Raw genomic sequence first — 24880 nt, 5'->3', positions numbered from 1 at the left:
CCGACGCCGCGCGCCCGCGCCCGCGCCCGGAGCCGCGGAGGAAGATGGGAAGCGAGACGCTTCTTCCCACCACCAGGCCGCTCTGCGCCGGCGCACACGCAGTTCTCCGCGGGGGAGGCTCTGGGCAGCGCATGCGCAGGCGCGTGGCTCTCGGTTGAGAAGGTGCCGCGGCGGCGCCGGAGGTAGGAGGAGTCGGGCTTTGGGGCCGGGAGTCCGCACCCGAGAGGAGGCGATCCTGTCACCTCGGGCCGTTTTCGCTCTCCTTGGGGAGAATAGCGTTTCTCGCCTGCCTCCCTCGCTGGCCCCCTGGCTTCGGCAGGCCCGCAGCCGCGGCGGAGAGGCAGGACCCGCGCTTGGGTGGAGAGGGGCCGGTGCCCGCCTGGAGGGAGGACGGGAGGAGGATCCGGATATCCTCGGTGGTCACGGCCCGGGGCCGACCTGGCGATCGGGATTCTCCGTCTGGCCTTAGAGCCGTCAGAGTCCTGGCAGCCCTTTCCCAGGCGGATCCCTCAGCCCCCTTTCCGTAGGTGGCCAGGCGGGGGGAAGCGGGAGGGTCCCCCCACCCCGCACCGATCCATTCATTCATTCCGCGCCTGCTGTGTGTGAGCCGGGCGCCGAGGTTGTGGGACAAGACCCCTACTCTCTGGAAGCTTGCAGTCTTGTGGATCCGTTATGTCATTTGGCACATATTGATTGAGAACCCGTAGGAGATGGAACTGCTCTAAGACTCATATCAACAGAGATGTGGAGACTCAACATAGTTGTGGAGGGAGGAATTTGTTCTAACGGTTCACCACATCCAACGGCATAAAATTCAGTTTGCTTAGTCTGACATTCTAGGCCCTTGGGAACTACTCTCAGTCTCTCCCTGCAGCCCTCTCTCCTACCACTTTCTCTTCACTCCGATTACATCAAACTTTTTGCAGTTCACGAATTCAACAAATACTTGTCCAACTTGCCTTACTACAAGTCAGGCTCCGGATAAGCTGAAGAGAATACAAAGTGAAGTAGTTGGGTCTGTGCCCTCCTGAAGTGTTGAGCTTAGTAGGGGACAGATAATAAGTTGATGAATAAAAATATAAGAGCAGATACTCTGGAACCACACTGCCTGGGTTTGATCCCAGCCCTGCCACTTCAGAAGCTGTGTGAACTTGAGCCAGTTCCTCATTCTGCTTGTGCCTGGTTCCAACTTGTGCTGTAAAGAGAGGATGGCAGTAGATTCTACCATAAAGGATTGTTGTACAGATTAAATGAGTTAAAGATTTGAAAAGCAATTAGAACAGTGCCTAGCACACAGCAAGCATTCAATAAATATTATCTATTACATATAATTATAACCTGTGACAAATGCTATTGTGAAAACAGTGGGTGACCATAGAGATTAATGGAGGGGGGAGGGTCCACTTACAGGACTAGGGGAAGCTTCTCTAAGGAAGTGACATGGAAGATGAGAATGAGCCAGCCATACAAGGTAGATTCTAGGTAGGGGTATCTACCTAGCTTTCAAAAACAAAATGATTAATCAGATTATTTCGACAGCAGAGATTGCATTATTATATTTGAAATGAAGAACTTTGTGTCATTAGGTCATTCCGCTTTGAATTTCAAAGCTCACTAGCTGTGTGCTAAAGTGAATAATCATTTTCAGAAGCCCAACCTTTGCTTATGGGCAATATTCCAGTCATCCAAGTTTAGAGAGCTCTTCTTGGGCTGAGAAGATAGAGAAAAGTGGCCTTTTTCTCTTTCAAGTGTTCAGGGACATGTAATTTTCTCTCTCTTTCTGTCTCTCATGTTGTAGTGTTTGCTGATAGAGCCTCTAACAGATGGGGGTCTTAGGCCAGTTAGGAGATAGTTTTTCTAGATTCAGGAATCATCCTGTTTCTGTGGTGACTGCCCTTCATTGGGTTTGTTCCCCAAATTTCAGTAAAAACAACACTCTCCCGTGATGCACATAATTTTCTGGAAGAAAATGCTTTGACAGGTTTCTAGATCCCTCTCATCTGTTATGTAGTGATGTCCTATGGGATGATTAGACTGCGTTAACCAGGCTGCACTGAGTATTTGACAGTATAGTTACTCTGAAGACTTCTCCCTTACCCACATGTCCTCATACCTCCTGGAAGAAATGACATGAAATGATAATATCTGTCTATTTACACTTAGATGCTTTTGGTTTTCCACAGATATGAAATTAAATGAACCAATGTGCTTTATCACCATGGAGATCTTGGAGAATCATCTGAACATCAAGTTCATAGATTTTCTATTTCAGAGGCATCTGTTGGACAACTAAACATTCTCTCAATCGTGAAACTTTAACAGAAGAAAGCTTTAAACATGTTATTTAATCACTGGCCCAGCTTGAACAAAGATATTTAAATCATTATGGAGAGGAAAACAATACTTCTTGTTCAATGGTGCAGACTCTCCCAAGTATCTAAGTGAGGAGCAGAGAGGAACCATGAGGTTGTGAGTGTGAATGAGGTTCAACTAGGCTTACGCTTGGGTTCACGTTCTCACCTGTGTACGTGCCCCAAGACTGACTGTCATTCGTCTGAAGAGCACCCTGAAAGCCTTAAACCTGGTCAGATGATGGATGAGTCCGATGAGGATTTTAAAGAACTTTGCTCCAGCTTTTTCCAAAGGGTGAAAAAAAATGGAACCAAGGATGTGTTAGGAGAAAGGAAGGCAAAAAAAGCCTCAAACAGCACTCAGATAAGAGGCAAATTGAAAAGGACCAAACAAGCTGCTACCAAGAGCAAAAACCTTCAGGGCCCTGCAGAGAAGAAACCTCGGTCTGGCAGCCAGGCCCCTAGGACTAAAAAGCAAGGGACAATCAAGTTGCAAGCAAGTGAAACGGCTGTCACTGTGAATGGGGAGGGAGGTGTGCTTGCCCCTGCTCCAAATCAGCCTGTGCTCTGGGAAAGAGCACAGACCACTCAGACAGGTAACCAGGCAAAAACCACCTCCAGAACTTTCCAGAGGAAACCAGAGGTGATTTGTACTATTTTAAACCAGGGGTTGAAAAACTTTGTGAAAAAGGCTAGATAGTAAATATTTTGGCTTTGTGGGCCATACAGTCTCTGTCAAAACTATTCAACTGCTGTTGTAGTGAAAAAGCAGCAGTAGACGATATATAAACGAGTGGAGGATTGTGTGCCAATTAAACTTTATTTACAAAAACAGGCAGCCAGCCCATGACCATAGTTTGCTGACTCTTGTTTTAAACAATAGTCATAAAGATTATAACCCCTGTATGAATTTTTCACATGATTATGTTCGGAATCCTCTGCTTTTTCAGATTTTCCTATGAATGTTTATGTTGTGTGGTTGACACAAGTTACACAAACATGAAAATAATGCTGCTTCTCTGATTTTCTTAAATTAATTCCGAAGTTGGTAAATTGGAATAGGCCACCCATCTGGTTAGGCTGCCGGGGGGGGGGGGGGGGGGGTGCTGTATCGATTTAAGTCCCAGGAGAATCTTCAGGTCCTTCCTTTTTCTCCTCCAAAGACCTTTTATTCTTTTTGTTTTGTTTTGTTTTGTTTGTCTAAAGCAGCTTTCTTGCTCTGCCGCCCCTGGTATATTGAGCTATGTGCTTAGCATACCTTCTTCATGCAGAACTGGAAGCCAGCCTTGCATATATAATACACCACAAGCTCTTTGGGCTCCTGAGTTCTGTTTCTAAATTCTCCTCACCTTCACTTCCTGATATTAATTAACGTTTTTTCTAGTGTGGCCAGCATCACTTCTCAGTAAAGTGGTGGTGAAGTCTTAGCTCGCAGAGACTGTTGTAAGGCTTCAAGAGTGTTGCCTGATCAACACTATTGCTCCCTTTGCAGGTCTGATGAAAGCTATTCATGATTCCCCAGAAACCCCATATGCATACCTGTGAAATTGACACACAACTTCAGGGGGTCTCATGGATCTCCATTGAAGGCCATCTGTGGATCCTGATCTAGAAACACGTAAATCTTTGTCATTAATGTGTCTTTAATAACAGCTTTATTGGGATTCACGTTCCATGTAATTTACCCTTTTAAAGTGTACAGTTAAGTGGTTTTTAGTATATTCACAGTTGTGCAACTATAACTACCTCCTAACTTTAGAACATTTCCATCATCCCAAAAATAAACCCCAAGCTCAATTAGCAGTCACTCCCCATTCCCCTCCTGTCATTGATATTTATGTCTGCATTGCCATAAACAAAGAAGTTACCGACAAGCAATCAGTCCTATTCACATTTGTGAGCCAAACCTAAACTAGTTGATAAAGGACCCCTTTGAAACGTGGGTCTAACCTCTGTTTGGTGGAAAAGTCTTTTATTTTTCCAGCTACAACAGATACTTGTGAATATTTTCCTCCTTGCCAGAGAGTACTTCCAACAGCAACTCTCAGCCACCTCCTTCCTGTTTGACGACAGCGTCACCAAGTCCCTCCAAACCCCGCACGGCAGAGCTGGTCCTACAGCGAATGCAGCAGTTCAAGAGAGCAGACCCCGAGCGTTTGAAACATGTTTTGGAAGAGTGCTCCTTTGAATTGGCATCAGAAGAAAATGTCCCAAAGGGCCCTCAAGAGGAGACAGTGTCAGGGAACGGTATGATGGGTGTGTGTCTGTCTTCCAAACAGAGATGGGTTACACTCTGACGAAGGGAGGCAGGGAGAAACTGGCGTCTGGTGGGTTTCTGCTGCGGGCCTGGTGTTTTACCTTTGCTAGCACCTTGGATATAGCCAGAGAATAAAAGGTCCCTTTGGGTCATGTCCCCACTAGCTTCATTGACAAGGTAACTCTTCTATTTTATTTTTATTTTAAGTTTTTATTATGAAATTTTTTCTTTACAGAAAAGTTTTAAAAAATTATAATGAAATCCCCTATATCCTCAACCTAAATTTAACAATTGTTAACATTTGGCCATATATTTTTTTATATCTCTATAAATGTACATATTTTCTCTTTTTGTATGGTTTGAAAGTAAGTTATAGACGATTTGTGCTTCACTGCTAGATTCTGCAGCATAACCACGACACTATTATCACACCTAATTCCGTAATACTTCCTGGAATCCAGTTCATATTCAAATTTCCTCTGTTGTCTCAAGGATGTCTTTTGTAGCAGGTTTCTATTTTTTTTTTTTTCTGAACAAAGATTCAGTATGGCTAATATATTTATCATATATTGCTATAGCTCAGCAGTCTTGATTCTAGAACAGTCCCCTCCTCCTTTTGTTTTCCATGACACTGACTTTTTGGGTGTTATTTTTGTTAGTTTGTTTTTATTGAGGCAGAGTGTTGCTCTGTTGCCCAGGCCGGAGTGCAGAGGCATCATAGCTCATTGCAGCCTCTAATTCATGGGCTCAACGATCCTCCTGCATCAGCCTCCCTAGTAGTCAGGACTACAGAACATGCCACCATGCCTGGCTAATTTTTAAATTTTTTATAGGGACAATGTCTTGCCGTGTTGCTCAGGTTGGTCTTGAACTTATGGCCTCAAGCAATCCTCCCACATCAGTCTCTCAAAGTGCTAGGATTATAGCTGTGAGCCACTGCACCCAGCCGACACTGAGTCTTTGAAGACTCTAGGCTAACTGTCTTACAACATTTCCCACTTTCTGGATTTGATTATTTCTTCATGGCATCATTTACCCCCTTCCTCTATCCCTTGGATTGTCAGGACATCGTAAGTAAATTAGAGGTCTGATTGGCTCCAGGATAGAGTCTGGCAACAGTGCTTCACAGGTGCTGTGTATTTCATATTGCAACACCCCAAAAGGCACATAATGTCAGGACATCCTATTATTTATCCCCTAGATAGTATGGATCCTCATTTCTGATAAAAATATATGAAAGGAAAAGAAACAGAATCATATTGACAGACCTACAGCTAATAAATATGTAGGCTCTTGGTGTTGCATTTGCACATTTTACTGTAAGAGCACGGATGCTCAGGCCACCCCAAAGGTTCACACATGCAGCAGTTTGACACCCTGCTGAGCATCAGTCTGCAGCGCACATGGGAGGTGCAGAGGTATTGCCCAGCGGCGCGTGAGCCCAGCACCTGTGCTACATTTGACTCATGTCTCTTCGCATCACACCTAACAAATGCTCAGGAAGAGATAAATCATTTCTTTGCTGAAAAAACAAAACAGGGCACCAAATGAAGGTGTGTTGCTCTTCTGGCTTTAGTGGCAGGCAAGGTCGGCTGTAGTAATATTCACGAACTTGGGGGTTTATGAAGTTCTCAGGGCATACCTTCTGTGAGTGCCCAGAGTCTGCTCCAGCAATATCAGAGGGGCTGCCTTGGAAGCCATCTCAAGACCAGAATCAGTCCCTCCCTCCATGGGTCTGATGTTGAGTAAGAGACGCTGCCTTTTAATCACGGAAAGCGTTTTACTCTGCCCTGGTTCTATGATGGGCAGTAAATGGTCAGCAGTAGGGAAAGGTTAAGCTTCGATGAGAAAACCTAAGTTTGTTGGACTAGGAGCTTGGTGAACCTACGGTGCCTGAGGTAGGCAATTTTGGCAGAAATGGGGAAAACGAAAGGCAAGCTCTTCAGGCTTTCATACACAGAGAGTGGTCCTAGACAAGCAGTGTCGCCAAGCCTGGGGGCTGTTGGAAATGTAGTGTCCAGCCCGCACCTGGACCCCCGCTCCCGCACCCACATTTTGACAAGCTTCCCAGTGATCTGAGCGCACACTAAAGTGTGGGAAGTGCTGTTCTGGGAGCCCCGTTTAGTGCTCGTGTCACCAGGCAGCACAGAGCCGGTCCCCGGTCTCGTGGTGCGCTGCCTGGTGCCCACGTGTGACACAGAGTTCTGAGGGTGAGCTTGCCTTTGGGGTTCATCCTCATGGCTCTTCCGTGCTTCTCTGCAGGACACGGGTCTGGGCTCCCTGCCACAGAGAGCGATGCTGCTGTGGCCTTGGCGCTGCAGCAGGAGTTTGCACGGGGAGGAGCGGCTGCGCACGACGACAGCCTGGAGGAAAAGGGGTTGTTCTTCTGCCAGATCTGTCAAAAGGACCTCTCAGCCATGAACGTGGCACGGAGGGAGCAGCACGTGAACAGGTGGGAGCAGCCTGGACCCGGGCCCTTCCCCTGCACGCCCCAGAATCCCCGGGACTCCTCACCCTGACGACAGTACCTCAGTTTTCTTGTCAACCTACCCCTTTTCTGCAGCAACTTTATTGAGCTATAATTCACATACCATACATTTCAGCCATTTAAAGTGTATAATTCAATGGCTTTTGGTATATTCACAGAGTTGTGCAGCCATCACCACAATCAATTCTGGGTTATTTTCATCACCCCCAAAAGAAACCCCACACCCACCAGCAGTCGCTCCCATTTGTCCCCTCCCTGCCCCGGCCACCGCTAACCAACCTTCTGTCTGTATGGATTTCCTATACTGCACACTTCACACAAGCAGAGTCACGTAATACTTGTCCTTTTGTGTCTAATTTCTTTCACTTAACAGTGTTTGCAAGGTTCACGTATGTAGTGTGTGTATCAGTGCTTCATCCTTTTTATGGCTGAGTCATATCTCGTTGTGTGTACAGAGCACGGTGTGTTTGTCCTTTTATCCATGGGCAGACGGGGAATCGTTTCCACCTCTTGGGTATAGTGAATGGAGCTGCTGTGCACATGTGTTTTGTGTGTCTATTTGAACACGTGTTTTTGGCTCTTTGGGTATGTACTTAGCGGTGGAATTTCTGGGTCCCAAGGTAACTCTGTTTAACCAATCCTTGCTCTCTCTAGCTAGCTTTGCTAGCAGATATGTAGCGTCTGGAGGCTGACAGCCTTGCACTATACAGGCTGTGTGGAGGGGATTGGCTTTGAGAACATGCTTTGGCCATAGCACGTCCATGTTGACATGGATCCACACTTTCTACAACCCCATCGTGGCGAACATAGTTCTCCTGTATTTACTGTTTTCCTCCAGGTGCTTGGATGAAGCTGAAAAGGCACCGAGACCATCCATGCCTCAGATCCCCGAATGCCCGATTTGTGGCAAACCGTTTCTCACCTTAAAGAGCAGAATCAGTCACTTGAAACAGTGTGCAGTGAAGATGGAGGTCGGCCCCCAACTCCTGCTGCAGGCCGTGCGGCTGCAGACAGCTCGGCCCGAGGGGGGCGGCAGCCCACCAGCATCTAGGTGAGTCAAAAGAAAAGGAAGAAAACAAACCAAATAATGACTTTTGTTTAAAAAAAGAAAAACCTTTTTATAGTGTTGGGATAGTAGAGGCCTCTTTGATTCATCTGAGGTTGAGAGGGGGCACGGTCTAGAAGGGATTGAGGAGGGGACAATTCTCTTTGAAGGCTGGAATGGCCCATTCAGGTGTGTCTGCAGATTCTAGTGACGAGGATTCTAGGGATTTGACGTTCACTTTACCGCATCCATGTCTTTGTTGTATGGCAGGGTCTCCACCTCAGTGTAGCCCAATTCTTACATGGTTAATGTAAGATTATTCAGCACAGTTCAAAGAGTTGGTGAGACAGAAGCACAGAACTCTATTTTTTTTTAAATTGCATGAATTAATGCTTAAGTGTTAAAATAGGACGCCTTGCTAGGACAGCTAGGACACAAGTCCTTGGCATGCAAACCACAGCCACTCACGTGGCGGAGGGTCAGGCCAGCTCTGCTCCACGCTGCCTCTGCCACTGAGGATGCCAGAGTTGACCCCAACTTTGTAAGGAGCAAAAGCAGCTTGGGCCCTAGACTTTTCTAGGTTTGTAACTTCTTCCTTTGACAGCTGTCAGAAGCAAAGAGAAAGCCAAGCGCGATGGCTCTGCATGTTCTAGCCACTGCCTTGCACAGGGGCTGTGGGCTGCTGAGCTGGGCTAGGGCCGAGACCACAGAAGGCAGAGGTGGAGTCTCGTAGCTGGTGAGCCTGAGTGTATTTAGCATATCCACATGAGCATCATAGGGCTGAAAGCCTTGAGGCCTTAGAATAAACGTTGTCCAAGCCATTGCTTGCCTCTTGGCAGGACTGCACTGAAACAACCTGCTCAGATAAAATATGTCTGCTTTTAAAATATCTCCAAGTAGTGAAAGAAAATGATGAGTGTGGGGTCCTTCTAGGAGGTTGTCAGAGTAGAAAGCTATAGGAGCTGGACTCTCTCATGGGGTCTTTGAGCCTCCCGCCCCCTAAGGCCAAGCCTGGGCATTTGGAACTCAGGTCGTCAGGGTACAGGTGCTGGTCTGAGCGCCCACTCGCCCCTGCACCCCTCGCTGCCCCGAGCCCCTTCAGTCGTGGGACCAGCGTCAGAAGTGTGGGCACCTCCAGTCACACTGCCGTTTCCCTTTGGCTGCCTTTCAGCTCCAGCAGTCACGTTGGGGGTGTGAAACGGAAAGGAGCCACCAACAAGAAGGAGCCACAGAAGAGACAGAAAGTTGACGAGGCGCCGTGCGAGGATCTGCTGGTGGCCATGGCTCTGTCCCGATCTGAGATGGAGCAGTGTCCGGCTGTGCCAGCGCTCAAACTAGAAAGTGCTTTCTCCGCGAGGATACGGCCAGGAGCAGGTACTTGTGGCCAGGAGCAGTGGCCCTGGGAAGAGACCACTGGTGGGTCCCAGGACGAGTGGACAGATTCCACTGCTGACCCTGTTGCTTCTGTTTCTCTCTAGAGAAGAAAAGTCGCAAGAAGAAAACCCTGGTTTCGCCCCCGAGGTTGTTGGTCCAGGACTCGGAGACCACAGGCAGGCAGATACAGGAGCGAGTGGCCCTGCTGCTTTCCGAGGAAGCAGAATTGTCCAGCACGCCACGGCTTCCCCCCAGCAGGGTTTTAAAGGAAGAGTTGGAAAAGGCCAGCTGGTGTCTGCCACCACCTGAGGGGAAGCAGAACTTTCTGTGGGAGGGCAGCGCCCTGACCGGATCCTGGGCCATGGAGTCCTTCTACACGGCCAGCTTGGTCCCGCCCCTCGTGCCCCAGCAGCCTGCCTCGGTGAGCCCTTCCCCTCTGGGCACGTGCGGACGGGCTGTGGGGAGAGGTGGGCAGTTCCGGAATCGCCACACTGGGTTTTAGCGTCTGAGCCGATGGAAAGTCCAAGGAAAGGGAGGAATCCAAGGGGCGTCGGCGCAGCTTATTTCCATGTGCTGCAGCCAGATGCCTTTCCTGGGAAGCGCAGAGAGGGGGCCTTGCTTTGCACAACTTAGTGTGTTCCTGGAGCCTATTTATTGTTTTATTTATCTTTGCATTCATGCTGGTTTACCTGGAGTTTACTTAAAACACAGAGCCCCAGGGTGGCTGGGATAACGTCTGGGGGGCCCAGGAACATGCATTATAAATACGAGCTCCAGACAGTCTTGTTCCAGGTGGCCCTGGAGTTGATACTCCTCATTCAGGTAATGTTAGGAGAGTGGCAGCCCCTGGGGACCGCCTCTGGCCCTCTGATAAACCTCTCTGCAGACTTGGATGCCACAGGGCTGTCCTTGGCCATGACAAAGCAGCCTGTTGACACGCAGTGATACAGAAAAGCGTTCTGGGGCTGCTCCAGGCCATGGCTGGTGTCCTTGGGGACCCTCTGTGCTCCACGACCCTCATCCTGCCCTGCAGTCTCAGGGCCAGCTGTGCACACCATGTCGTGGCCTCGGCAGGGTGTGTAGCAACCACATGGTCAGTCTGCTTACCAACTTCTTTCAGGGCCTCACGCAGAAGCCCGTGGTGCCACTGGTGCCCCCTGAGCAGTCAGAGCCGGGCGTGGGAAGACCACCTGCTCTCCACAGCACCCCCTCTGTGGGCTGCAGCCCTGGAGACCCATCACCATCGGCCAGCCAGAGGGAGCACCAGGCCCTGCAGGACCTGGTGGACCTGGCAAGGGAGGGGCTGAGCGCCAGCCCGTTGCCTGGCAGTGGGCACCTGGCTGTCTTGGGAGGGACCACAGGTGAGACACTGGGTGGAGGCTGGGGCCAGCCCTGCCCTCTGGGACCTCCCCTCCTTGGGGCCTAGGCTGGGATGGACCAGACCTTGTGCCTCTGTAATGGCAGCTCATCCCGGGACAATGGGAGGGTGTGCAGTCCCTGGGTGCTTTCATTTTTTTCTCAAAGGTGAATGTGATGCAGGCAGGCCTGTTGCAGTTTTCCTTAAACTTTAACCAAGGACAGAGCCGTCTGCCCACAGCAAGTGATCCTTTGGGCTAATGTCTATTTTACTATTCTTTTATCTCCCTGTTTGGGGGGTGATAAAAACAGTTTGTGGGGGGTTTGTTTTAAAAGATGCCCTCAAGGCAACAAGTGCCACCATACCTCTCTGTCCAGCTCAGCCTGCGGATGATGCCATCTGCTTAACAGTTGATGTTACTGGGAGATGACATTCCTTTAACTTGTGTGTCCTTATCCCAGGGTTGGACTTGGTGCCCAGTGACCTTCCACTGACCGGGTTTGTCCTGCCACCCGAGGAGAAGCACCTAGAGAGGGAAGAGAGCCACGCTTCGGTAAGGAGCAGGCTCCTCCTGCCACGCGTTGAGCTGTCAGGCCCTGCCCCTTGCTCTGTGGCCCTGGCTGCTCTTGCTTGTCGTAAGGCTTGTTGTGTACAGGGCGAGGTCGGCTCACCAATGGCCTCCATGCCTTGCCATGAATGCTCTGGTCTCTCAAAGAGCATCTCTGCTTCCCAGAGAGCTGATGCACACTGACAGCCTGTGAGCAGAGGCAGAGAGTGTGCACGGAGCCTGTCTCCCCTCTGGAGCCCTGCCCTTTCTGTCCTTTCTGTCTTTGAACTCTGTGGATCACCCCACTAGTCGAACCCGCAGAGCCTGCTTTGTTCTGGGAGTCCAGGGGGACCACTGTCTCTTGGTGCGGTTGCCTCCAGGTGCGGGTCCTGGGCTGGTTCCAGAGCACAGCTGAGCAAGTATGGGCCTGGCCTCCAGCCCTCGGGCCGTATTCTGCATTGGGATGGACTGGAGTGGGGGCTGGGTTTTCCTTAGAGTGGAACTCTTGCCGTTAAGATATCAGCATCAACCGAACACTGCACAGGGGCCAGCTAGTGACGTCATCGCACATAGGCAGGGAGAGCAGACCTGGGGCTCGCCTCTTGGCCAGGTCCCCGAGCTGCTTGGACTCAGGGTCCTCATGTGTCACAGCAGGCTGGCACGTTTCCTCCCTGGGTTGCTGTGAGTGCTGAGTGTGTGAGCACGTGAGACCCGTTAGCCTGACCGCCACGGTGCCTGGAGCTTTCTCCTGCCTGTCCTCCCTCTCCACTTGCTGCCCTGTTTCAGGTCAGGGAATATGCTGCAGTAGAGATGAGAGAGGTTAGTGCTTTCCTGTTCTGTATCACCGGGTGCCTGAAGGTAACTCAAAGGTGGAATCAAGCACAGGAACCATCCTGGAAGGAGAGCGAGGGTCCCAGGGCACCCTGGCACTGCCTCAGTTGGGGGCGCGTCGCACAGCTCAGAGAAGCGCCCTAGATGGCAATGATGGCTCTTCCTCGTCCGTTTCAGCTCTCCCTCGGGTTGCTGGTTGCTGACTTTGGCGCCATGGTCAACAACCCACACCTGAGTGATGTCCAGTTCCAGATGGACAGCGGGGAGGTGCTTCACGCTCACAAGTTTGTGCTCTATGCCCGATGTCCGCTTCTCAGCCAGTATGTAAGTACGTGGGGGCCATCGCATACCTCTCCCGGGCCCTCCCCGTCTCCCTCACTTCCTGTCCCCCATGATCTCCCCACCCCCTCCCCACTCTCCCCACTGCTGCCACGATAGGGAGAAGACTCGTGGAGAAGCAACAAAGGCTCAGAGGGAAGTCCGGGGACTGTGAGGGACCGTGAGAGGAGGGCCTCAGGATCGGGAAATACCAGATTTTCCTTCTTTTTCAATGGAAATCCTTTGTTTCTGAGACTTATTTCTGCTTTCCTCTATTTGTATAATTATAGTCTCCTGGCTGATCTCTTTAAGGTTGAGTTCTGATGAATGTCTTCAGAGACTTCAGCTCTGACACATTTTGATGTGCATTTGACTTGAATGTCAGGAATCCAGCAAACCGCTGCCAGTCTCTGTCAGAAAGTTCTGGACCCCTTGATATGTCTATCAAGAGAAAACTAACTGGTTTCCTTTTTTTTTTTTTTTTTTGATACAGTCTTGCTTTGTGACCCAGGTTAGAGTGCCACCATGACAGTCAGCCTAGGTCTCAGCAACCTCAAACTCCTGGGCTCACATGATCCTCCTGCCTCAGCCTCCCGAGTAGCTGGGACTATAGGCATGCGCCACGGTGCCCAGCTAACTTTTTCTATTTTTAGTAGAGATGGGGTTTCGCTCTTGCTCAGGCTGGTCTCAAACTCTTGAGCTCAAGGAGCCTCCCACCTTGGCCTCCCAGAGTGCTAGGATTACAGGCATGAGTCACCACACTTGGGCCTGTGTTCTTAAACTTCCATTCCTGATACAATTTGACAACAGAGAAGTGTTAGGCCTGGCCTGTGAAGTTACTGGCCAGAAAAATGCATCAACACCAGCTAATGCTTTCCCTGGGGCAGGGGGCTGTTTACAAGGCTAGAGGCTTAGAGGACACTGAGACTGTCTTCTTTACTCCAAGTTATGATTGTTCGATCCATAAACTTTCTGTATTGTAGGCCGGGCGCAGTGGCTCACGCCTGTAATCCTAGCTCTTGGGAGGCCGAGGCGGGCGGATTGCTCAAGGTCAGGAGTTCAAAACCAGCCTGAGCAAGAGCGAGACCCCGTCTCTACTATAAATAGAAAGAAATTAATTGGCCAACTGATATATACATAAAAAAAAAAAAATTAGCTGGGCATGGTGGCTCATGCCTGTAGTCCCAGCTACTCGGGAGGCTGAGGCAGAAGGATCGCTCGAGCCCAGGAGTTTGAGGTTGCTGTGAGCTAGGCTGACGCCACGGCACTCACTCTAGCCTGGACAACAAAGCGAGACTCTGTCTCAAAAAAAAAAAAAACATAAACTTTCTGTATTGTATTCCGCCCTCAGGTGAACAATGAAGGTTTCTCTGCTGTAGAAGAAGGGGTTCTGACCCAGCGTGTCCTGCTGAGTGACATGAGCACAGAGGCCGCCCTTGCGTTCCTGCACTATCTCTACACTGCGGACACTGGCCTTCCTCCCCACCTGGCCCCTGAGCTGAGCTCCCTGGCCCTCAGGTCTGGATTGTTCTTTCCCTGTACTCCAAACCTTCAAAATTGACTGGTGAGGATCGTCAAGTTGATAGCTCAGGGGAGGGTTGTATGCAAAAAGGTCAGGGACGAGGCCATCAGAACTTCAAGTCCTGTTTATACCTTTTATTTTAGCTTATTTTATTTCTTATGTTTTTTATGTTTTTGAGACAAAATCTTGCTCTGTCACCCTGGCTAGATTGCAGTAGTGTCATCACAGCTCACTACAACCTTGAACTCCTGGGCTCAAGCAGTTCTGGCTCAGCCTCCCAAGTAGCCGGGACTACAGAGATATGCCATAATGTCTGGATAATTTTTTCTATTTTTTGTAGAAATGAGGTCTTACACTTGCTCATGCTGGTCTTTTTTTTTTTTTTGAGGCAGTCTCGCTTTGTTGCCCAAGCTAGAGAGAGTGCTGTGGCGTCAGCCTAGCTCACAGCAACCTCAAACTCCTGGGCTCAAGCAATCCTACTGCCTCAGCCTCCCGAGTAGCTGGGACTACAGGCATGCGCCACCACACCTGGCTGATTTTATATATATATATATATATATTAGTTGGCCAATTAATTTCTTTCTTTTTAGAGATGGGGACTCGCTCTTGCTCAAGCTGGTTTCAAACTCCTGACCTCGAGCAATCCGCTTGCCTTGGCCTCCCAGGGTGCTAGGATTACAGGCATGAGCCACCACGCCCAGCCTTGTTTATACCCTTTAATCCCAAGTTCATGACCAGCAATGACCCTGAACAGAACCTGTTAGGGTCTGAAAAGTCCTAAAAGTCTTGAAAGTCAGGCCAGAATGGACATTTGCAGGGCACCGAGCGCTGGATGGGAAGAACGCTACTGAGTCCCATGGCTTTTGGCACCCTGGGTGTGATAAAAGAGAGTAACTCTTGGCCTTGGCACCATCCCCAGCACTGCTGCTCCTGGATTGTTCTGCCACTAGAGCTGCACCATAGCCGTCCTTTCCTGAGACCCAGAAAATGGAAGTGGAGAAAGCGCTTAGTCTGTATCCCATGACTTTGCAGCTCCTGGCTTGTCCACAGTAGCATCCACAGGAGAGATGGCAGGTAGCTCAGCAGAAACAGCTGTTCTGTTATACCTCCCGACGAGGCTACGTCATCCATCAGGTGCTTTCTTGGGAAAGGAATGGCTCAGCCTCTGGCGTTTGAAATGACCTGAGTAGACCACGGAGCCTTGGTGCAGGGGCCAGCTGGCATGCCCATCAGCCTGGGCCAAGCTGCCGACACGTTCAGTCTGCTGTGTTGGTCTGGCACTGTGTCTCGGCCTCTCGAGGAGTGTGGGCTCTCCAGTTTTGCAGCGCTGCCAGTTCCTATTATCTCACGCTCAGTCTGATGCACAGTAGTTAGTGAAGTCTGCATGAAAGTGTCGTAAGTCTCTGGTTTCTAGAACCAAGTGGCCTGGGGTGTTCCTGGGCAGAAGCGTGGGGAAGGGGAGCAGGGAAAGGCCAGGGCTGATCGTGGTGGTTCCTCCTCACGCAGACTCAGTCCTGATGCCCCGCCAGCCCTTCATAGCGTGGCCATGACACCCAGTGTTTCGTTGCAGGTTTGGCATGAGTGAGCTTGCTCTCCTGTGCGAGCAAGTGCCCCTCAGGACGGATTCAGAGGGCGCACAGTGGGAGGAGAAGGAAGAAAAGAATTGTGAAAGCAGAGCAGAGAACTTCCAAGAACTCTTGAGGTCAGTGTGGGTAGATGAAGAGGAGGAAGCAGAGACTTTGTTGAAATCCAAGGGCCACAAAGACGACAGAGAAAAGGTGAATGAGGCAGAAATGGAAGAAATTTATGAATTTGCAGCTACTCAGCGAAAGCTGCTCCAGGGGGCAAGAATACCAGACGTTGACGAGGACACTGACCACCACGAGGACAGTCCAGTCTCTGGGCATATCCTAGCACGTGTCCAGGTCAATGAACGGTTGGAAAAAGCAGAGAACATGGAGTCCTCTGAGCCAGGAAGAGAGGAGGCCCCAACCAACTGGGAAAACGTGCGGCCACTCCAGAGGCAGCCTTCAGACAGGGAGGGGGGCACAGAGACCCACGAGCAAGATGCACCCATGGAGGCCGGGGGTCACTCCGGCTCCTACAGCCCTCCTGGGGGCTGTCCCCTTCCGCACGTGGAGGATGCCCACGATGACGAGCAGCTCTTTGCGTCAACTCCAGGAGAATTCTCTGAGCTGTCCCGGATAACAAGCGATCCTGAGGAACAGGGTGGCGCCGTCAGGGAGAGGGGCAGGGAGATCCCTGCTCCCCAGCAGGTGCCCCCGGCTCACCCGTGCTGCTTCCTGTCCCAGCCGCCCCGGGGCGGGAGTTCCAGCCGGTCCCATCTTCACCTTCATCACACAAGCGGGTGGTCCCCATCAACACCCCAATCGCACAGTGGTGTCTCCCATGTGGCCTCCCCCAAGTCACCGTCTCCAGCTGTGCTATCAAAGCAGAAAAGGGACAGCAGTGTCCTTACGCTATTTAAAGAGCCAGGCCACCAGAAAGGCAAAGAATGTAGTTCCATGCTGGAACGCAAAAATAAGGGGGTCCTGATATCCCCAGAAAAATCTCTGTCCATTGACCTAACCCAAACGAAACCTGACCGTTTGAGTCCCAGATCTCAGAATTCTGCATCCAACGTGAGCAAAGAAGATGACATTATCCTTTTGTTGGATTCAGATGAAGAGATGGAGCTAGAACAAACCAAAATAAAGTCAGTTTCTAGTGATCCCCAAGAAGAAAAGAAAGTTCTAGACATCAGCCCCAAGTCCTCTGAGCTGTTTTCTGTCATTGATGTTGATGCTGATCAGGAACGTTCCCAAAGCCCGCCAGGAAGAGAAGCCGAGCCGCAGCAGGAGGCGGCAAAGCGGGGCCCCATGAGCATCAGAGGGACCCCCTGGCTGTTCGGTGACCGAGAGAGCAGCCCCGACGAGGACAGCACCACGGACTCCTCTTGGCTGGTGCCTGCCACCCCACTGGCCAGCAGAAGCCGTGACCGTTCATCCCAGACCCAGATCACCAGCCTCAGGGCCAGGACGTCAGGGGACGAGGCGACTCTGCACGTGCCTGCGGCCTCGTTAGGAAATAGGGAAGGGAAGGAGGCGGCACAGGCGCTGTCAGTGATCGTGCCCCAGACACTGTCCTCATGCCGCGTCCCCAGCACTCCAGGAACGTCTCACAGCAGAAGGCAGGTCCACAGAAGCCCCTCCCGTGCCCACCCCGGGCACTGCAAGCTCTCCTCTCCGCTGGCCGCCCGGCCCACCTCAGGAGGCCACGTGCGTCTCTCCGGGCAGTTCCCGAGACGCTCGCCAGGGCCGAGCCTGCTGAGGACGGCCACCGTGAGCGAAGTGGTGGAGGTTAAGGACAGTGAGGATGAGCAGGAGGTGGCCTCCCACCAGGCTCACAGCAGCCCCCTGCTGGACAGCGACCCCCCAGTTCCTCTTGATGACTGCTGCTGGCAAGTTGAGCCCCTCTCACCGATTCCAATCGACCGCTTGAACCTCGAGCAGACTGGCCCCCTGAGCACCAGCAGTCCCAACAGCAGGGTGAGGGAGGCCCTGGACGGCAGTGACGGCCACTCCCCGGGGCTCCTGGGTTCCACCCCTATCCGAGGAAGCTGTGCTGCCCAAAGAAAACCTCCGGAGAAATCCTCATGGGCCGGCTCCCCAGGCAGCAGCAGGCTGAGCTTTTTGAATTCAGCTCTGTGGGACGACTGGGATGAGGAAGAGCAGAAGTCTCCAGAGGCTCTTCCTGTGTCCGAGCCACTGAGCCCTGGTCCAGCCCAGAGGCCTGAAGAGTCAGAGACACCCAGTAAGTAGCCAGAAGGGCTGGGGATGGGGAGGGCTATTGTCCTTTCTGGTTTTTTTTTTTTTTTTAAGAGACAGGTCTCACTGTGTTGCCCTTGATGGACTCAAACTCCTGGCTCAAGCAATCCTCCCACCTCAGCCTCCTAAGTAGCTGGGACTACAGGGGCAAGCTACCACGACAGCTTTGTCTTTTGTGCTGTCTTACACTAAGGGTACATGGCGATCTGTGATGCCAATCAAGGGGCTGGTGCTGCTGAAGGGCCTGCTAACCGCTGCAAGACCCTCCCGTTGCCTCCCAGACCCCTCCACAGCAGAGGGAGAATCGGTCGCCTATCACACATGTACTTCATAGTCAGCAGGTCAGCATTTCCCAAATGTGCCTGGGTCCCGGTGTTCACGTGGGCGCTGGTTAGGAATCTGCATCTCTGGACCCTGCTGCAGAACAGTGAGTCAGCACCTTCGGACGTCACAGCTCCGTCCAGCTAGCATCTCCACGTGCCTTAAGATTGGGCAAGTGTCATTCCTCAAACAGTTATCCGTAGAATGGCCATAGGGCCCCATAATTCCACTCTTATGTATATATCCAAAATAACTGAAAACGAGCTCAGAGACTCGACACATGTTCGTGGCAGAGCTAGTCACAGTAGCAAAGGCAGAAGCAACCCACATGCCCACCAATGAGGAACAGGCAAACCGTGGGCTATCCGTGCAATGGAGCACTACGAAGCCGTAAAAAGGGATGAAGCAGTGACACACGCCGCAACACGGGTGAACCTTGGAAACATGCTGAGTGAGAAAGGCCCGTCACAGAAGACCCTGTGTTGTATTATTTTGTTGACATGAAACGTCTAGAAAAGGCAGATCCACCTAGACAGAATGCAGTTTCAGTGCGGTTGCCTGGGGCTGGAGGGAGGAGGAATGAGGAGTGACTGATTAACTGGGTACAGCTGTCCTTCTGGGGGTGCTGAAAATGTTTTGGAGCTAGGTAGAGGTGGTGGTTGCCCAACATTGTGAATGACTTAAAGCTGCTGAATTGTTCACCTTGCAATGCTTTATGTGAATTTCACCTCAGTTTAAAAAAAAAAAAAAGGCCGGGCACGGTGGCTCACGCCTGTAATCCTAGCACTCTGGGAGCCTGAGGTGGACGGATTGTTTGAGGTCAGGAGTTCCAAACCAGCCTGAGCAAGACCGAGACCCCGTCTCTACTATAAATAGAAAGAAATTAATTGGCCAACTAATATATATAGAAAAAATTAGCCGGGCATGGTGGCACATGCCTGTAGTCCCAGCTACTCGGCAGGCTGAGGCAGTAGGATCTCTTGAGCCCAGGAGTTTGAGGTTGCTGTGAGCTAGGCTGACACCATGGCACTCACTCTAGCCTGGGCAACAAAGCAAAGCGAGACTCTGTCTCAAAAAAAACAAAAACAAAAACAGGTAGGGCAGGTGTGTGGGGCTATGATCTCCATCCTTCCTGGTACCGCAGGTTGGGAGAAGCACCCCCAGCTCTCTTCAGTCACTAGGGAAGAGTCCAAGCCCCAGGTGTCGGCCATATCGATGCTTCTCCCTGGCTGGGCACGTCCAGGGGGACCCAGGAGGAGCTGGGCTGCCTGAGCAGTGACCAGAACAAGGAGGTCAAAGTATAGGTGGGTGTCTGCCTGTGGCCAGGTGGCTCCTTTCCTCCTGAAATCCCAGAGGAATGATGCCTCTGGCGGTCCCTCAGTCTGCAGGGGCTTCAAAACACACGTGGCCCTGCCCATGCCAGAGCTTCAGCTTCAGGAGGATGATGGAGAGTTTGCATGTCACTAGCACCCAGGCGGTGCTGGGGGAACTGCGGCAGGCTTTAGGCCTGTGTACCTCGGTCTGCATCTGAGCTGGGCTTCAAGACAGATTCAGACGATAGAGCCTGTTTTCATCAGTCTCTAAGGGCTCTATGGTCAGAAAAACAATAAGAACCAAAGTCTGTATGTTCCTAATTTGCCCCATTCCCCATTTGTCTTTTTTTTTTTTTTTTGAGATGGGGTCTTGCTGTGTTGCCCAGGCTGGTGTTGAACCTCTGGCTCAAGCCAACCTCATGCCTTGCCTCCTGAGTAGCTGGGACTACAGTAAAATACTTTTTAAAGTAACAGCCTTATTGAGATATAATTCACATACCATAAAATTCACCCTTTTAAAATGTATATAGTTTAGTGGTTTTTAGTATATTTTACTAAATATATTTTAGTATATTCACTTAAATACATTTTAGCATATTCACTATAGCATGTTTAGTACATTCACTAAAAATTTAGTGAATTCACTAAATTTATAGTGAATATACTAAACCATCATGAAATTTCAGTTCAACAACTTTTAGTTATGCAACCATCACCACTGTTTGATTCCAGAACATTTTGGTCACCTCAGAAATAAATCCTATGCGCATGAACAGTCCCCCTGCTCCCCTTCCCCAGCCCCTGGCAACCAGTACTCTGTGTCCTGTCTCTATGTCTTTTGTGCCTGGCCTCTTTGACTTGGCATGAGATTTTCAAGATTTATACGTGTTGTAGCATGTGTCGGTATTTTATTCCTTTTTATGTCTGAGTAATATCAGTTGTATGATATACTACACTTTGTTTATCCATTCACCCACCAGTAGACATTTGAGTGTTTTCACTTTTGGTTGCTATTAATTAACGCTGCTCATGAACGTTCATGTTCAAGTTTTCGTGTGGATGTAAGTTTTCATTTTTCTTAGGAGTATACTTAGGAGTGGAACTGCTGGGTCCTCTTTAACATTTTGAGGGGCTACCAGACTGTCCTCCAACGGTGCCACACCATTTACATCCCTGCACAGCGAGTGAGAATGCACCACTCTCCCCGTCCTCACGACACCTGCTGCTCTGCGTTGCTTATTATAGCCATCCTAGCGAGCGTGAAGCGATGTTGCATTGTGGTTTTCATTTGCATTTCCCTTGTAGCTAATGATGTTGAGCATCTTTTCCTGTGCTTATTGGCCATTTGTATATCTTCTTTGGATAAATGTCTGTTCATGTTTTTTTTTTTTTTTTTTTTTGAGACAGAGTCTCGCTTTGTTGCCTAGGCTAGAGTGAGTGCCATGGCGTCAGCCTAGCTCACAGCAACCTCAAACTCCTGGGCTCAAGCGATCCTACTGCCTCAGCCTCCCAAGTAGCTGGGACTACAGGCATTCGCCACCATGCCCGGCTAATTTTTTTATATATTAATTGGCCAATTAGTTTCTTTCTATTTATAGTAGAGACGGGGTCTCGCTCTTGCTCAGGCTGGTTTCGAACTCCCGACCTCGAGCAATCCACCCGCCTCAGCCTCCCAGAGAGCTAGGATTACAGGCGTGAGCCACCGCGCCCGGCTGTTCATGTTTTTTTTAATTGGGTTATTTGTCCTTTTATTGTTGAATTACGAAAAAATACTGATGTCTACGCCTGCTTAAAGGTAGTGTTGTCCATTGTCTCACATTGTCACTGTGTATTAAGACATTTTAAGTTTATGCACAGAAGCTTTAGTCCTGTGCTGGGCTGTTGGATTGAATAACTCCAGGAGCCCTGTTCACCCAGCGTCAGAGTCAGACGAGCGTGGGCCTCAGCGTGTGCCGCGTGCTGCTTTCTGACGGGAAGACAGGACTCCACACAGTGAAGGGGGTGGTCACTTCTTGCTTTCATGGAGCAGCATGGTGGTTGGCTTATCTTCAAGTGCAGTATTCTTGGTGATACTACCAGGATGAGATGTAGTAAATCCCTGTCTATTGTGCTAAAATTTGTGCTTCTTTTGTTTTACTCAGAAGGTGCTAATCAGAAGAAGAACTTGCCCCCAAAAGTGCCCATAACTCCCATGCCCAGGTATTCCATCATGGAGACCCCGGTGCTGAAGAAAGAACTGGACAGGTGGGTCTTGTTCTTGCTCATCGTGGTCTTTTCCCTCCTGCACAGAACCAGGCTCAGCGAGACTGGGAGTGGCGGGACCCACCACATGGTCCCTTCAGGTCTGGGGGGCGCAGCGGTCTTGGGAGGAAGGTTCTGCTCTGCACAGAGCTGTGTGACTGTCCAGGCCTCTCCACACACCGTCCCCTGGGGAAGCTGACAAATGAGACTCCTTCAGGGGACCCTCTAGGTAACGGGTCTCCAGGTTCCATGTTGGTGGGAACAGGGCCCTAGCCAGAGCAGTGGAGTGGGGAGACCTGATGTTGTAAAAGAACGTTAAAACCATCACGTCCATGAATGCTGCTTTTCACCTGGGGCACCCGGGAAGTCACTGCTACCACCATCACTCAGAACAGGACAGTCACGTCTCTTTTGGAATATTCTCTAGAGTAAGCATAGTTGGTGCGTAGGACACTAACCTCTGATGCGCCTAGAAGCCAGGCATCTCGGGTTTCAGTCCCACAAAGCCGTCCGTTAGGTGTGTGGTGGTTACCCGCCAGCACGTGGAAATAGCACATAGTACGGAGACAAGCCTTGTGGTTGAGACCTGAAGTTCGCCTTTCCTCCTGTTCAGGTTTGGAGTCCGCCCTCTGCCCAAACGCCAGATGGTTCTGAAACTGAAGGAGATATTCCAGTATACTCACCAGACCCTGGAGTCCGACTCTGATGATGAGATCCCGTCCTCACAGGTGCCACGACGAGAGGCGCCTCCCAGCCAGACCCACACCCCTGACACCCACAAGCCTTCAAGGACAGGAGCCCAAGCCCAGCAGGAGGCCACTGTGGGACCCGTGCCGCAAAGGTCCAAGGGACCTGCTAAGACCAAGGGCCCCCGACGGCGAAAGCAGCAGCCCAGTGGGAGCGTCCCACCCCTGAGCACGTCACCAGCCAAGGAGGCTCCTCCAGGCCCTGGTGGCAACACCCAGCTCCCAGCCTCCCAGGAATCTGTGGCCACCTCTGTGGACGGCAGTGACAGCTCCTTCAGCTCCCAAAGGTAACCAGACAGGAGCAAGTCGGAGAGTTGGCACAAGCAAGGCCTGATGGCCAAAGTTCAGAAACCCCATTGCCTTCTGGGTTTGAACTGTAGGAAACCCTGGTGGGTTTAAAGGGCTATTCCCCTGCCCCTGGGCAGACCTGGTTCCTTGCCCCACACGCCTGGTCTTTTCTGGCTGAGAGCAGGAACCTGCTGGAGTAGCCTTAGGAAACTGTCAGGCCATCCTGCTGCCCTGGGGCTCATCTGTGCCCCCGCCAAGCTCCACAGGGGCCGTAGAAAAACACCTTCCTTCGAAGAGGCTCCTGGTCTTGGGGGGCGGGGCTGGAAGAAAAGGGTTCACAAAATGTCATTGTCTGGCTCTTTTCAGTTCTTCCTCCTGTGAGTTTGGTGCGGCCTTCGAGTGTGCAGGTGAAGACGAGGAGGGCGAGGAGGGAGTGAGCGCGTCGCAGGCGGCCAGCCGGGCAGCAGACACGGAGGAGGCAGTGAGACGCTACATCCGCTCCCAGCCGGCCCTGTACCGGAAGGTGCTGCTGTACCAGCCCTTCGAGCTGGGGGAGCTGCAGGCAGAGCTGAAGCAGAACGGCATCCGCGTGGCCACGGGCAAGCTGCTGGACTTCCTGGACGCGCACTGCATCACCTTCACCACTGCCGCAGCCCGCAAGGAGAAGCTCCAGGGGAAGAGGCGGCATCCCGTGGGCAGGAAGAAAGGGCAGCGGAATTGACAGGGCGATCCCCACCACCCCCGGCTCTCGGCAGCCAGTGGGGTCTGTGCCCTGCATCAGCCCCCATGGGCCACCTGCAGGGAGGACCTGGGACACCGGTGCAGGTCGGGCCTCCACAGGCACTTCTGGGCCTCTGGGTCCTGTCAGCTCCTCACCTGTGAGAGTGACGACACACTGACCCGGGTCTCCTCTTCTGGGCTCCACTCTGGAGTGGCTGGGAGAGTGTCGCCGCTGGATTTCGGGCCCCCAGCCCCATCCCTCTCTCGGTGCCCACAGCATGTCTCCCTTTAACCCAGTAGGGCCAGGGCAAAACCTGACTGCCGCATCTGCATCCACTAGTCCCAGGCGCGACTGCCCCATGGGTCTGTGTCCCGAGGTGGATGTCAGGTGGCCTGGCGGCATGGGCTCGTCTTCCTTCTCAGCATTCAGACCAGTCCCAGCGAGCACCAGCAGACCAAGTGTCCACAGGCTCTCTGTACTGCCACGCCCCAGCCGCAGTTCTCCTGGCCCAGCTGTGTCTCCTGCTGAGACGCTTGTCATTGTCACCAGCAGTCTCTACACTGGGCCATGCACAAGAGCCCAGCACAACTCTGGAGCCCCCAAAACAAGCGTACTCTTGGTTAGCACTCGTGCATGAACGCCGCCTCCAGCCCCAGGAGCAATGTGGGCTGAAGGTGAGGGCCGGAGAGGACGACAGTTGGGTCTCCGCTCCCTGTGAATGTCCCTGTCTGTTTTAAATGTGGTGCAGTCAGTTTTATATGATGTGCAATAAAAGCAAAAAGGCTTTACCAAACCTAGAGACCACACACCACACAAACCAGGAGGGAAACGGGCGTGAGCTGGGATCTGTACCGCCCTGCTGCGCCAGCCCTTCCTCTCAGGGTGGCCCTGGCCTGCCGCAGTCTCGTGTCTCTTCAGTTATTCACTCTTCATCCATCCACACATTTGTCTGTCCACACACCTGCATTCAACAGAGACCTGCAAAGCTGCTCCGGGCTCTGTGAGAGATCAGAAACAGGCTGCTCTCAGCGTGTCCCATCTTGTCTGGTGGAGGGGACATGCTGGCCTATCCGGGCTACTGGTGCGAGGGGGAGGTGGCATTGGGCTCAGGTGACCTGAAGGGTCGTGTCAAGGACCGCCTCCTGGAGAAGGGGCTTTGTGAGCTTAGGGGCGCCTGCGTCAAGGCTGGTGGGCATGGGGCTTTCTCACAGACAAGCAGGAGGGGTCCCTCCCAGCAGCTCCGCCCTGCCTCACCATGGGAAGGAGCACAAGAAGAGAGCTGGTAGCAGAACGTTCACTGGCCACAACTAGATTAGAAAATGGGGACATCCAG

The 24880-nt window shown here is 51.5% G+C and overlaps 1 protein-coding gene across 3 annotated transcripts; it reads left to right on the top strand.

The window, feature by feature from the left end:
- The first annotated feature begins 115 nt into the window (after window positions 1–115).
- On the top strand, window positions 116–24340 carry SLX4 (SLX4 structure-specific endonuclease subunit). 3 transcript variants are annotated; one of them, XM_075995025.1, is made up of 15 exons: window positions 116–182; window positions 2184–2947; window positions 4374–4598; window positions 6871–7060; window positions 7935–8147; window positions 9313–9515; window positions 9620–9936; window positions 10636–10876; window positions 11334–11425; window positions 12428–12574; window positions 13920–14086; window positions 15661–17903; window positions 21696–21795; window positions 22406–22825; window positions 23193–24340. In XM_075995025.1, the coding sequence occupies exons 2-15, from the start codon at window positions 2590–2592 to the stop codon at window positions 23545–23547; spliced, it is 5271 nt and encodes a 1756-aa protein (XP_075851140.1). In that variant the 5' UTR covers window positions 116–182; window positions 2184–2589; the 3' UTR covers window positions 23548–24340. The 3 variants fall into 3 exon arrangements, with proteins under 3 accessions (XP_075851140.1, XP_075851138.1, XP_075851139.1); XM_075995023.1 differs by having other exon boundaries at window positions 21693–21795; XM_075995024.1 differs by lacking the exon at window positions 116–182 and adding an exon at window positions 198–523 and having other exon boundaries at window positions 21693–21795.
- Window positions 24341–24880: the final 540 nt, after the last annotated feature.

Source organism: Microcebus murinus, chromosome 19 (genome assembly GCF_040939455.1).
Source record: "Microcebus murinus isolate Inina chromosome 19, M.murinus_Inina_mat1.0, whole genome shotgun sequence".
In the NCBI taxonomy this organism is placed as follows: Eukaryota; Metazoa; Chordata; class Mammalia; order Primates; family Cheirogaleidae; genus Microcebus; species Microcebus murinus.
Note: the sequence above shows the minus strand (reverse complement) of the source record. Positions and strands in the feature narration are given on the sequence as shown.

Coding starts and splice junctions, on each gene's coding strand:
- SLX4 (XM_075995023.1), top strand. CDS start 2,590: ATGATGGATGAGTCCGATGAGGATTTTAAAGAACTTTGCTCCAGCTTT. Junction 8,148..9,312: donor GGCAGCCCACCAGCATCTAG/GTGAGTCAAAAG, acceptor GCTGCCTTTCAG/CTCCAGCAGTCACGTTGGGG. Junction 10,877..11,333: donor TGTCTTGGGAGGGACCACAG/GTGAGACACTGG, acceptor TCCTTATCCCAG/GGTTGGACTTGGTGCCCAGT.